At 44.2% G+C, this 15,128-nt stretch overlaps 1 protein-coding gene across 1 annotated transcript in view; it reads left to right on the forward strand.

The window, feature by feature from the left end:
• The window catches only part of LOC124606478 (proton-coupled amino acid transporter-like protein pathetic), a 145,611-nt gene that overhangs the window by 94,091 nt on the left and 36,392 nt on the right, over positions 1 to 15,128 (forward strand). The window contains exon 6 of the mRNA XM_047138460.1: positions 10,302 to 10,386. Coding sequence (XP_046994416.1) covers positions 10,302 to 10,386 — 85 coding nt within the window. The remainder of the gene's footprint in view (positions 1 to 10,301; positions 10,387 to 15,128) is intronic.

Below are 15,128 nucleotides of genomic sequence, written 5' to 3' on the forward strand. Positions count from 1 at the left end.
TTTCTGGAAGTTATATCACTATTTCTAGCATAATGCTGGGTGCTGTGTCTATAACAAGAAGATTGAACATGCATTAATGTATCGCCATGAGTATTGTATATCTGTCAATATGGATGCAAAATTTTAGTTTTGTACTTACTGCGACGGCATGGGCAGGTTTTTTCTGTTAGTGTCCATCTATCTCCTTCCATTTTGATGTCCAGTTGGTATATCACTACACACATTTTTACACAATCTGTATGCATTTACACTGTGATTCCTATAGCTAAAATAAACAAAATGTATCATTACTAATATTCCAGATCATGTTAATGTAAGAACAGAAATAAGTCAACAGTTCATTCGAAGCTTTGTTATTGTTTTTTTTTAATTTATATATGAAGTTTATGGTCATGCAGAGAGCTGAAACTCATTGCACATACTAAACTCTGCATTATTTTATTTCAGGGCACTCATGTTAACGCCAATCTTGATTAAAGTATTAGGTCATAAACTGACTGTATTATACGTCAATATACGAATAGAAATAAAATATCAGATCATTAGAAGCATGTTGTTGCAGTAATTCGTTTATTTATTAATTCCATTTTGAGCTCTCATGTTAACGCCAGTATGATTGAAGTATTTACCCATATATCGATTTTAAAGCGCGTTGTTGTTGTTGTTGTTGTGGTCTTCGGTCCTGAGACTGGTTTGATGCAGCTCTCCATGCTACTCTATCCTGTGCAAGCTTCATCTCCCAGTACCTACTGCAACCTACATCCTTCTGAATCTGTTTAGTGTATTCATCTCTTGGTCTCCCTCTACGATTTTTACCCTCCACGCTGCCCTCCAATACTAAATTGATAATCCCCTGATGCCTCATAACATGTCCCACCAACCGATCCCTTCTTCTAGTCAAGTTGTGCCACAAACTGCTCTTCTCCCCAATCCTATTCAATACCTCCTCATTAGTTACATGATCTACCCATCTAATCTTCAGCATTCTTCTGTAACACCACATTTCGAAAGCTTCTATTCTCTTCTTGTCCAAACTAATTATCGTCCATGTTTCACTACCATACATGGCTACGCTCCATACAAATAGTTTCAGAAACGATTTCCTGACACTTAAATCAACACTCGATGTTAATAAATTTCTCTTCTTTAGAAAAGCTTTCCTTGCCATTGCCAGTCTACATTTTATATCCTCTCTGCTTCGAACATCATCAGTTATTTTGCTTCCCAAATAGCAAAACTCCTTTACTACTTTAAGTGTCTCAATTCCTAATCTAATTCCCTCAGCATCACCCGACTTAATTCGACTGCATTCCATTATCCTCGTTTTGCTTTTGATGTTCATCTTATACCCTCCTTTCATGACACTGTCCATTCCGTTCAACTGCTCTTCCAAGTCCTTTGCTGTCTCTGACAGAATTCCAATGTCATCGGCGAACCTCAAGGCTTTTCTTTCTTCTCCATGGATTTTAATACCTATTTCGAATTTTTCTTTTGTTTCCTTCACTGATTCCTCAATATACAGATTGAATAACATCGGGGATAGGCTACAACCCTGTCTCACTCCCTTCCCAACCACTGCTTTCCCTTTCGTGCCCCTCGACTCTTATAACAGCCATCTGGTTTCTGTACAAATTGTAAATAGCCTTTCGCTCCCTGTATTTTACCCCTGCCACCTTCAGAATTTGAAAGAGAGTATTCCAGTCAACATTGTCAAAACCTTTCTCTAAGTCTACAAATGCTAGAAACGTAGGTTTGCCTTTCCTTAATGTAGCTTCTAAGATAAGTCGCAGGGTCAGTATTGCCTCACGTGTTGCAATATTTCTACGGAATCCAAACTAAACTTCCCCGAGGTCAGATTCTACCAATTTTTTCATTCGTCTGTAAAGAATACGCGTTAGAAATTTGCATCCGTGACTTATTAAACTGATTGTTCGGTAATTTTCACATCTGTCACCACCTGCTTTCTTTGGGATTGGAATTATTATATTCTTCTTGAAGTCTGAGGGTATTTCGCCTGTCTCATACATCTTGCTCACCAGATGGTAGAGTTTTGTCTGGGCTGGCTCTCCCAAGGCCGTCAGTAGTTCTAATGGAATGTTGTCTAGTCCCGGGACATTTTTTCGACTCAGGTCTTTCAGTGCTCTGTCAAACTCTTCACGCAGTATCGTATCTGCCATTTCATCTTCATCTACATCCTCTTCCATTTCCATAATATTGTCCTCAAGTACATCGCCCTTGTATAGGCCCTCTATATACTCCCTCCACCTTTCTGATTTCCCTTCTTTGCTTAGAACTGGGTTTCCATCAGAGCTCTTGATATTCATACAAGGGGTTCTCTTTTCTCCAAAGGTCTCTTTAATTTTCCTGTAGGCAGTATCTATCTTACCCCCAGTTCCTTACATTTGTCCTCTAGCCATCCCTGCTTAGCCATTTTGCACTTCCTGTCGATCTCGATCTCGTTTTTGAGACGTTTGTATTCCTTTTTTCCTGCTTCATTTACTGCATTTTTATATTTTCTCCTTTCATCAATTAAATTCAATATTTCTTCTGTTACCCAAGGATTTCTACTAGCCCTCGTCTTTTTAACTAATAGGTCCTGTGCTGCCTTCACTACTTCATCTCTCAAAGCTACCCATTCTTCTTCTAATGTATTTCTTTCCCCCATTCCTGTCAATTGTTCCCTAATGCTCTCCCTGAAACTCTGTACAACCGCTGGTTTAATCAGTTTATCCAGGTCCCATGTCCTTAAATTCCCACCTTTTTGCAGTTTCTTCAGTTTTAATCTACAGTTCATAACCAATAGATTGTGATCAGAGTCCACATCTGCCCCTGGAAATGTCTTACAATTTAAAACCTGGTTCCTAAATCTCTGTCTGACCATTATATAATCTATCTGAAACCTTCTAGTATCTCCAGGATTCTTCCATGAATACAACCTTCGTTCATGATTCTTGAACCAAGTGTTAGTTATGAATATGTTATGCTCTGTGCAAAATTCTACCAGGGGGCTTCCTCTTCCATTTCTTAGCCCCAATCCATATTCACCTACTACGTTTCCTTCTCTTCCTTTTCCTACTGTCGAATTCCAGTCCTCCAGGACTATTAAATTTTCGTCTCTCTTCACTACTTGAATAATTTCTTTTATCTCATTATAAATTTCATCAATTTCTTCATCATCTGCAGAGCTAGTTGACATATAAACTTGTACTACTGTAATAGACGTGGGCTTCGTGTCTATCTTGGCCACAATAATGCGTTAACTATGCTGTTTGTAGTAGCTTTCCCAGAATTCCTATTGTTTTATTCATTATTAAACCTACTCCTGCATTACCCCTATTTGATTTTGTATTTATAACCCTGTATTCACCTGACCAAAAGTCTTGTTCCTCCTGCCACCGAACTTCACTAATTCCCACTATATCTGACTTTAACCTATCCATTTCCCTTTTTAAATTTTCTAACCTACCTTCTCGATTAAGGGATCTGACATTCCACGCTCCGATCCGTAGAACGCCAGTTTTCTTTCTCCTGATAACAACGACCTACTGAGTAGTCCCCGCCCGGAGATCCGAATGGGGGACTATTTTACCTCCGGAATATTTTACCCAAGAGGACGCCATCTTCATTTAATCATACAGTAAAGCTGCATGCCCTCGGGAAAAATTACGGCCGTAGTTTCCCCTTGCTTTCAGCCGTTCGCAGTACCAGCAAAGCAAGGCCGTTTTGGTTAGTGTTACAAGACCAGATCAGTCAATCATCCAGACTGTTGCCCCTGCAACTACTGAAAAGGCTGCTGCCCCTCTTCAGGAACCACAAGTTTGTCTGACCTCTCAAAAGATACCCCTCCGTTGTGGTTGCACCTACGGCACGGCTATCTGTATCGCTAAGGCACGCAAGCCTCCCCACCAACGGCAAGGTCCGTGGTTCTTGGGGGGGCTTTAAAGCGTGCAAGCTAGAAAACAAATAACATCTCTCAGCGAAGTAGGTCTATGTCATGTCTTTTTGTCAAGATCTTTGTAACAACCGTCTGTTGTATACCACATGCTGGATACCGGTAAAGTTTCCCTATCACAGTGTAAAAGCATACAAGTTGTGTTGGCCATCAAAATGAAAGCATACAGACGGACTCTAAGAGAAAATATCAAACTCTGAGGTGGTTACGTTATTTAATGTCGGAAGTACAAGATGTTCTTTTCAATTCAAATAATATAAGTCTGTGGTCCAAATTGCGAGAAGTATATCTCTGCGTATCGTTTTCCTCGCCTACGTCGCAGTTCGTGGCACGACTAACACAGCATTAATGGCCGTTATGGATAAATTTCGCATCTCCATTGCGTCATTTTCTTCACATACCTCTATGATCCAAGAGCGTCTAATTATCAGCATTTGGACACAAAAGACAGGTAAAGTGACAGAGAGCAGTCCTTGATCACCGTCCTGAATCTCAATGTCTTGTTAACCACAAATCTGACCACAGTGCCACATGGAGTGTGTGTATGCGACACTGTTAGTGGCGGCCCATCAATCTGCAGAGTATGTTAACCCTTTCACTGACGATATTCATCTAAAGTAACAATTTTCCCCCACAGCTATCCGCAAGCACTAGGAGTCCTAACGCAGTGTATTCCTCAGTCGTCCATTGGTGACGAACTGTTGTCGGCGTCTACCTCTGTAGTGCACTATTTTGTCACGAGGTGGCAGACGTATTGCTAGAGAACTGTGAGCTGACAGAGAGTGGCGAATGAGAAAAGGTTTTATCACGCAGGTTGGCCGGTTCAGTTTCATGAAAAATACACTCCTGGAAATTGAAATAAGAACACCGTGAATTCATTGTCCCAGGAAGGGGAAACTTTATTGACACATTCCTGGGGTCAGATACATCACATGATCACACTGACAGAACCACAGGCACATAGACACAGGCAACACAGCATGCACAATGTCGGCACTAGTACAGTGTATATCCACCTTTCGCAGCAATGCAGGCTGCTATTCTCCCATGGAGACGATCGTAGAGATGCTGGATGTAGTCCTGTGGAACGGCTTGCCATGCCATTTCCACCTGGCGCCTCAGTTGGACCAGCGTTCGTGCTGGACGTGCAGACCGCGTGAGACAACGCTTCATCCAGTCCCAAACATGCTCAATGGGGGACAGATCCGGAGATCTTGCTGGCCAGGGTAGTTGACTTACACCTTCTAGAGCACGTTGGGTGGCACGGGATACATGCGGACGTGCATTGTCCTGTTCGAACAGCAAGTTCCCTTGCCGGTCTAGGAATGGTAGAACGATGGGTTCGATGACGGTTTGGATGTACCGTGCACTATTCAGTGTCCCCTCGACGATCACCATTGGTGTACGGCCAGTGTAGGAGATCGCTCCCCACACCATGATGCCGGGTGTTGGCCCTGTGTGCCTCGGTCGTATGCAGTCCTGATTGTGGCGCTCACCTGCACGGCGCCAAACACGCATACGACCATCATTGGCACCAAGGCAGAAGCGACTCTCATCGCTGAAGACGACACGTCTCCATTCGTCCCTCCATTCACGCCTGTCGCGACACCACTGGAGGCGGGCTGCACGATGTTGGGGCGTGAGCGGAAGACGGCCTAACGGTGTGCGGGACCGTAGCCCAGCTTCATGGAGACGGTTGCGAATGGTCCTCGCCGATACCCCAGGAGCAACAGTGTCCCTAATTTGCTGGGAAGTGGCGGTGCGGTCCCCTAAGGCACTGCGTAGGATCCTATGGTCTTGGCGTGCATCCGTGCGTCGCTGAGGTCCGGTCCCAGGTCGACGGGCACGTGCACCTTCCGCCGACCACTGGCGACAACATCGATGTACTGTGGAGACCTCACGCCCCACGTGTTGAGCAATTCGGCGGTACGTCCACCCGGCCTCCCGCATGCCCACTATACGCCCTCGCTCAAAGTCCGTCAACTGCACATACGGTTCACGTCCACGCTGTCGGGGCATGCTACCAGTGTTAAAGACTGCGATGGAGCTCCGTATGCCACGGCAAACTGGCTGACACTGACGGCGGCGGTGCACAAATGCTGCGCAGCTAGCGCCAATCGACGGCCAAGACCGCGGTTCCTGGTGTGTCCGCTGTGCCGTGCGTGTGATCATTGCTTGTACAGCCCTCTCGCAGTGTCCGGAGCAAGTATGGTGGGTCTGACACACCGGTGTCAATGTGTTCTTTTTTCCATTTCCAGGAGTGTATTTGGGTATCTTTATCTAAATTTACATAAAATAAAAGGCAATTTAACAATGGAAAGAGTTAGTTGCTCATGAGTTATTTCGTAGATTTTTATCACAAAAACCACTTTTTTTAATATAAATCCTTCATAGCTTTCAACAAGACTTATTGATAAAAAAAAACAGAAAACACTAAAATAACTTTTCCTTACAATTTGAAAACAGTACTAGATGACGGATTTATGCTCGGAGGTCTTCTTTGTATTGTTGTCTGTAGATTCCGGGCTTCATCTAAGTTTTCTTTTCTCTAATACTGATCCACAATATATCTACTACTACGTAGACACCGAGATTATTAGAGACACGGCAACAGTTTGGATTGGATAATGATGAGGAAGACATTCTGCTTTTTAAACGAATCATTCCAGCATTAGGAAAACATCTGGGTAGTTGGGTGGAGTCTGAAGGGCAATCATCCGGATTGCGATCCCGTTGTCTTGAGCGCTGTACGTCATTGTTACAACACAGATGCGGACTTGGCGTTTCTCCCCCATGTGACGTAATGGGCGAGTTGTGGCGCCCTGGATATATTGTATGTTCGGAGTTGGGGCGGCCGCACAGGACGCTCGCCAAAGCCGCGGCCCGGCAGCGACCACGTGGTCCCAAACGTTAGCTAAGCAACAGCGTGATGCCGCACAACGGCCGGTCCAACCGCGTGGCTGGGAATTCCATAGTGACGCTGTGTTGATGAAGGAGACACGCCGGGAGTGCCAAAGATGGCGGACTTTGTTAAACCCTAATGGCATACATTTCACCGTTCGTATAGAAATTAATAGCAGCCAGATGAATAACGATACCTCGAAAAGAAACATGTACATTACCATTATTTGCACGACGATTCTGATGGTGTAATCAGATATTCAATATCTTTATTAGTTTAAAGTTTAGTATCTGACTGTAAATTATACGAGTAACACCCAGCAACGAATTTCCAAGATATAAACGCGTCACCCGATTTTGTTGGTCGCCGTGTCTTTAGAAAGCTATTAGTGTAAACCTAAATTGGTATGAATTACAGGCATGTAACTTGAATAGTACATGAGTTACTGGAGGACAAAGTGCCCGATTACTATCGATTGCGTCTGAACATAAGTACTCCACAGTTACACGAAAAAACGGTAGCAGCATGCTTGTAAATATATTTATTCGTCTATGTCTTTGTTTATATCCGATATATACTATTGATGACGAAATCGGTTAAATATTTACTGTGTGTTAGGAAGCACAGAGACATTAGGCTCCTCGCCTACCTTTTGCTTTTCAATTGTTTATGTATTTAATAATGTGTTTTAGAGCGTGTTTATGGTCCAGCCGTAGGAATATTTATTTAATTTTAAGTTATTTAAATGTACCTCCAGTACTTCGTGTATGTTTCATTATGTTTGTGAGTGTATATTGGGTTGAAGACAGGGCGGGAGCGCTCTAGCCAATCACAGCGATCGTTGCAAAAAGGACACGTGGAGAGCCTGTATGGAAGTGGGGAGGCGCATCGATTCCGGGGAGGACACGTGCCAGTTCGGAACAGTGCGGCGCGAGGGAGTACGGCACAGGACACGGGGGTGGGCGGGGGGGGGGGGCGGGGGAGTGCTGGATGCGACGGCGCGAGGGACGCACGGTCGCGAGAGAGACTTGGCGAGTGTGGAGCGGTTTGCGCGTGGTCGCGGCAGATAGAAATACACTCCTGGAAATGGAAAAAAGAACACATTGACACCGGTGTGTCAGACCCACCATACTTGCTCCGGACACTGCGAGAGGGCTGTACAAGCAATGATCACACGCACGGCACAGCGGACACACCAGGAACCGCGGTCTTGGCCGTCGATTGGCGCTAGCTGCGCAGCATTTGTGCACCGCCGCCGTCAGTGTCAGCCAGTTTGCCGTGGCATACGGAACTCCATCGCAGTCTTTAACACTGGTAGCATGCCCCGACAGCGTGGACGTGAACCGTATGTGCAGTTGACGGACTTTGAGCGAGGGCGTATAGTGGGCATGCGGCAGGCCGGGTGGACGTACCGCCGAATTGCTCAACACGTGGGGCGTGAGGTCTCCACAGTACATCGATGTTGTCGCCAGTGGTCGGCGGAAGGTGCACGTGCCCGTCGACCTGGGACCGGACCGCAGCGACGCACGGATGCACGCCAAGACCGTAGGATCCTACGCAGTGCCGTAGGGGACCGCACCGCCACTTCCCAGCAAATTAGGGACACTGTTGCTCCTGGGGTATCGGCGAGGACCATTCGCAACCGTCTCCATGAAGCTGGGCTACGGTCCCGCACACCGTTAGGCCGTCTTCCGCTCACGCCCCAACATCGTGCAGCCCGCCTCCAGTGGTGTCGCGACAGGCGTGAATGGAGGGACGAATGGAGACGTGTCGTCTTCAGCGATGAGAGTCGCTTCTGCCTTGGTGCCAATGATGGTCGTATGCGTGTTTGGCGCCGTGCAGGTGAGCGCCACAATCAGGACTGCATACGACCGAAGCACACAGGGCCAACACCCGGCATCATGGTGTGGGGAGCGATCTCCTACACTGGCCGTACACCACTGGTGATCGTCGAGGGGACACTGAATAGTGCACGGTACATCCAAACCGTCATCGAACCCATCGTTCTACCATTCCTAGACCGACAAGGGAACTTGCTGTTCCAACAGGACAATGCACGTCCGCATGTATCCCGTGCCACCCAACGTGCTCTAGAAGGTGTAAGTCAACTACCCTGGCCAGCAAGATCTCCGGATCTGTCCCCCATTGAGCATGTTTGGGACTGGATGAAGCGTCGTCTCACGCGGTCTGCACGTCCAGCACGAACGCTGGTCCAACTGAGGCGCCAGGTGGAAATGGCATGGCAAGCCGTTCCACAGGACTACATCCAGCATCTCTACGATCGTCTCCATGGGAGAATAGCAGCCTGCATTGCTGCGAAAGGTGGATATACACTGTACTAGTGCCGACATTGTGCATGCTGTGTTGCCTGTGTCTATGTGCCTGTGGTTCTGTCAGTGTGATCATGTGATGTATCTGACCCCAGGAATGTGTCAATAAAGTTTCCCCTTCCTGGGACAATGAATTCACGGTGTTCTTATTTCAATTTCCAGGAGTGTACTTCGGAGTGCCGACTTGTGCACTTCTACAGTGAAGTAGTGTGCGTGGAGAAGTGAATATCTCGCAATCTATGTTGTTGTTCTTAACTAATTAAATGCAGTAGGAATCTATTGTTTCCCTGTTAATTAACTTATATTTTATTTAATTGCTGGACCATCGACACCAATAAGTGTTTTGCAGAAATATACCGCATTCTCAAAAGTACTTCTACTATCGTACTCATCACAAAGTCGTTAAGACTCTACCTGCAGATTTTATTTAATTGCAATCTTTTATTTATAAATTTAGTTGCTACATTCATAATTCGCAATTGCCGAGCGACAGAAACCTTAGACCATTCGATTCAAGTGCGTATACCTATAGCCGGCCGAAGTGGCCGAGTGGTTCTAGGAGCTACAGTCTGGAACCGCGCGACCGCTACGGTCGCAGGTTCGAATCCCTCCTCGGGCATCGATGTGTGTGATGTCCTTAGGTTAGTTAGGTTTAAGTAGTTCTAAGTTCTAGGGGACTGATGACCTAAGAAGTTAAGTCCCATAATGCTCAGAGCCATTTGAACCATTTTCGTATACCTATCGTATACTGTAGACTGAGCAGTATTTGGCCTGTAATGCGGCAACTACGTATCCCAGCCCCTAGACAACGAAACCAGCCAAAACTTTTAATATTGCAACGCTAAGTCGGTGGGAACGTAGTTGTGGCCCACACCATCACACCATGTCATTCCATATTGTTTGATAGTTCGCACCCACAAGCCACCTCCTGCAGGATTTTAACTTTACTGCGAATTTTCATATTAGAAGCCTTTGACGCTCTCCCTAGAATTTGCTCTATTGCATAAACGTAAATAAAGATCCGTATTTATGTGGTCCACCGGAGAAATTTCTCTAAGTCCACATGAATTTCTGGATGCCGTTATTACCCATGCTGTTTCTTGTGATGTTGTTGCAGGACGTTTGTCAACATAGCGCTGCTGACCACCTACTACAGCACCTGCTGCGTCTACCTCATCTTCGTCGCGTCGAGCATCAAGCAGGTCAGCAGATTGGGCCATGTGTCATCAAAACATTGCAGACGATGTTGCACTATCACCTGTCGCATCTTTATGTGTCATGTACATTCCCGTTATAACAATATCTGTTTTTATGTAGAGGTATAGCTGGACAGTATGTTGAAAAATATTCGAATCTCGACTTTCATTACTGCCAGACAATGTTACTCTATCAGCATTCGTAGATGTGCAACAGACACTGCCACTGACCCTGTATTATATAAGTTTTTTAATGTTTTTTCAAATGTTCTTTATTCCAGTCTTTGATCACAGTATAAATTCCTTCGACGATGACCAGTTTCTGTCAGTAATGACCATCTTCAGATCTACAATATAAAAAATATACAACTAGTGGGCAATCTACCATTCAAAACAATGCAGTATTTCCTATCACCCTTTTAACCTCATTAGTCAAATGTCAAAATCTGTAAAATTCCTTCTTATCTCATCTAGTGCACAAATAAAGATACACTGAAGCGCCAAACAAATTGGCATGCGTATTCTAATACAGAGATATGTAAACCAGCAACATAACATCATCGATATGGGCTTTCTGAGTGGAAGACCCTCACGTGTACCCTTCATGACTGCACGACACAAAGCTTTACACCTCGCCTCGGCCCGTCAACACCGACATTGGACTGTTGATGACAGTAAACAAGTTGCCTTGTCTGACGAATGTCATTTCCAGTCGTGTCGAGTGGATGGAAATGTATGCGTAAGGAGACTCCATGGACCCTGCAAGTCAGCAGCGAACCGTTGAAGCTGGTGGAGGCTCTGTAATGGTATGGGGTATGAGCACTTGGTGTGATATATGACCCCTGATACGTGTAGATATGGCTCTGACAGGTGACACGTATTAAGCATCATGTCTGATCACCTGCGTCCATGCATATTCACCGTACATTCCAAAGGACTTGGGCTATTCCAGTAGGACAATGCGACACTCCACAAGTCGAGAATGGCTGCAGGAACACTCTTCTGAGTTTAAACACTTCCGATGGCCACCAAACTCCCGATACATTAACATTATTGAGCATATCTGGCATGTCTTGCGAGATACTGTTGAGAAAAGATATACAGCCCCTCGTACACTTACGGGTTTATGGACAACGCTGCAGTTCCCTCCAGCACTACTTCAGACATTAGTGGAGTCCATGCCACGTCGTGTTGCAGTACTCCTGCGTTCTCGTGGAGGAGCTACACGATATTGGGCAGGTTTACCAGTTTCTTTGGCTCTTCAGTGTATAATACTTAACCTTTCTAACTTTCTGTGTCCTGTCGTCCTTAGATTTGTATAATATTACGCTGAGAATTTGCGCGTTAGGTTCCTTCGTATGCAACTAAATATTGATTGTTTTCAAACAGTTCCACTGCTTTTACTCTTCAGCGTTTTGATCCGCATAACACAGACAATATGAACACACATTTTCTTAATGTTCTGTTTCTAATGTTGTTGGCGACTATTGAATGTTATTGCCAACTGTCGGATTTGGTATATTTTTGGTCTTTGTGTGTGTGTGTGTGTGTGTGTGTGTGTGTGTGTGTGTGTCTACACGTACGCTTAGAAGTTTTATTTTTACATTTTTTGTTAGTTTTTGTTATTCAGTTGCGTATAGAAGGATCTAATGTGAAAATAGTAAAACGTAATAACTGTTAACGTGTACTCGAGAATTAAGTCGTCAAGGTCCCTACGTGAGGTGAAGAACATTCATAAATTCCACTCTAAGAAACAATTCTTGAAATATTTTAAGTATTTCTAAATCTTAAACATGGCCGCGAAACAGCAACTGTGTGAATCTGAATAGGTTGAAAATCAGCCAACCAGTTGCAAATAAGGGTTTATTAGCTCTTGACGTAGATTTAGATATTTGTAAAAATATCTCCTTCACAAGTAGTGGGCCTTGTTACATCATATGATTGTACATTACATTAAATGGAGCGGAGCAGCTCGTGTCATGTATAAAATTGAAAAACAAAAATTGTCGCAAGCCATGACAGTAGCCAGATTACATAAGAGAATAAATGTTCAATAGTCAATTCCCGCAGGCAGAGGCTCTTGTCAACATAAAATTGTAATATGCGTCACAGGATAAAATATTTGCATAAGTTACGGGTACATCATGCCAGAGACTAAGACCAACTAAGGCAGTTAGTCTCTGGAATGACGTGCACGTCACTCTGAAACAGACATGCCTAGGGGGATTGATGTTTCTTTCTGAATATCCGATTTCGCCTATCAGTGCCACGTAATTACGATTACATTCACCTTTGCGATTCAAACTTGATTATATTTTGAAATTTCATGATGTGCATCGCTTTTAATTTCTCATTGTTTACGGCTAGTTGACGAGTTCGTTTTACACTTATGATTGCAGTATACTATGATAATTATTAGGTAACTGATTCTCACATGTGATAACTTCATTTGCTAAGAGTAAGAAATTGAAGCCGTCATTATTCAGAAGTGATCGTCAAACTGCTATTCAATTTGTATCAGGTCCGTCCAAAACTACTTCCGTTTCTATGGTAAATGCTTTGTGCTTCATAATGGATTCACTTCAGGTTCTCAATGAGCATTCAGTCTATGCACAAACTGCCTAGATATTTCTTATCAACGTTGTATCTTTATAATAAAGCTGTCCAGTACTGAGTCACAAAGCTGTTGCATACATAGCAAAGCTGCGACGCCCGATGACTGTGCCGAAAAGCAGGGCGGCATGCAGAGTTTGATACAATTTCGTATTCGACTGTCGAAGCAAAGTCGATCGGGACACATAGCAACTAACTCTCTGACACTAAGTTAAATGTATATAAAGTGAATTCAATTTTTTTCTTATGCTTAAGGACATAACTGTAATAACAGCACAGTATTTCTGAAAGCTTACTGATTCCATTGTAACAACACAATCCCTCCGAAATTGTATTTTGGGATTCCTGTAAGAAAAATTTCAAATGTTGAAATCAGTTGAATTCACCATTCCACATTTTGCTACCATCTATTGAAGGTCTATAACAACTAAAGACCATAATAAGATAACAGGTTTCATGGGGGATCAATTCATTTGGCTAATTCCAAAATCGTCTCAAGTATCAACAAAGAGAACTGATGTGAAATATTAAAATTCATTCAAAAGAGTATTTTCAAAAGTAACATAATTTAATCAACAGATGTTAGAGGCCAAAGATAATGTTTTACACGCACAACAGTAACTGAAACGCATCAGCTGAATTAATATTAAATATTCCCTACCTTTGGAATTACACTGACGGGAAAAAATCATAATACCGAAGAATAATGAATGTACAGTAATGAAATTTCGGAAATACATTTGTCTAGATAACATATTTAAGTGAATAACATTGTAAGACCACAGATTCATATCAGCGGAGATAAACTATTGCAAATATGAAATGCTGGTACATTAATCACGGTCTAACCGCCAGAAGTTGAATGCAAGCATGCGAACGTACATGAATTGTGTTGTACAGCTGCCGGATGAAGTTCCATGCCCGTTGCACTTGGTCGATCAGTACAGGGACGGTTAATGTTGTTAATGTTGTTTGTGGATGACGCTGGAGTTGTCGTCCAATGATGTCCCAAATGTGCTCGATTGGAAATAAGTCCGGTGATCGAATAGGCCAAGGCAACATACCGACACTCTGTATGCCGTTTTGGGTTCCAACAGTGGTTTGTGGGCGAGTGTTATCGTGTTGGAAAGCATCCCTGGAGTGCTGTTCACGAATGGCAGCACAATGGTGCGTGGAATAAGCAAGAGATTGTTCCTTCTCACACGCGAATTCGCAAACCGGACCATAGCTCCAGGTGCAGGTCCATTGTATGTAGCAAGCGTACAGGCTGTTCGCAGGCCCTAACTGGCCTCGTCTTAACCAGCACACTCCCACCAGTGTCACTGAGGAAGAACCGGCTTTCATCAGAAAACTTCCACCTTTTCCTTCAATGAGTTCTTCCTTGGCACCACGGAAGTCACAGATGGCGGTAGTTTGGGGTCGTTGAAACGCACGCCACAAGGGGTCTGACTCAGTGCTTTCCATGAAGTGACCGATTTGTAGCAGTTCAGTATGCCACTGTGGTGCCATCTGCTGCTGAAATTGCTCCTGCAGATGCAGTACGATGTGACGGAGGCATAAGGCGACCACGAAGGTTGCCCGTCTCGGTAGTACCACGTGACCTTCCGGAGCCCGGTCTTCTTTCGACCATACATTCCCGTAATCACCGCTGTCAGCAATAATGTACAATGGTTTCATTCCTGCCACCTCTTTGTGCAGTATCGCAGAAGGAACATCCAGCTTACCGTAGGCCTATTACACGAGCTCGTTAAAGATCAGTGAGGTGTTGATAATGGCGTCTTTGTCGTCTTAAAGGCGTTCTTGAGTAACATCAACTCACCACGTCCAGTCTTAAAGGTAAGTAACGCTCACGATCGCCACAGCGTGTATTTAAAGCAAACCTGATTTGCATCCTCGTAGTGGCGCTACTATCGCGACTCTTACGCGTCTGACGCGAAATTCGAATAGACGACACGTTTTAGATGTAGAAACATGCCTAGAAGTATTTCGCTCATTTTGCTCAACTCCTTATTCATGGTGCTAGTTTTTTTCCGTCAGTGTATTACAAACTCGCAAAGTCCAAGCCCAGTTTGGAATCAGGACGAAAATTTCTTGAAGATAAGGAACATTACACATCAATATCCTTTTCCTTAATT

Source organism: Schistocerca americana, chromosome 3 (genome assembly GCF_021461395.2).
Source record: "Schistocerca americana isolate TAMUIC-IGC-003095 chromosome 3, iqSchAmer2.1, whole genome shotgun sequence".
Lineage (NCBI taxonomy): Eukaryota > Metazoa > Arthropoda > Insecta > Orthoptera > Acrididae > Schistocerca > Schistocerca americana.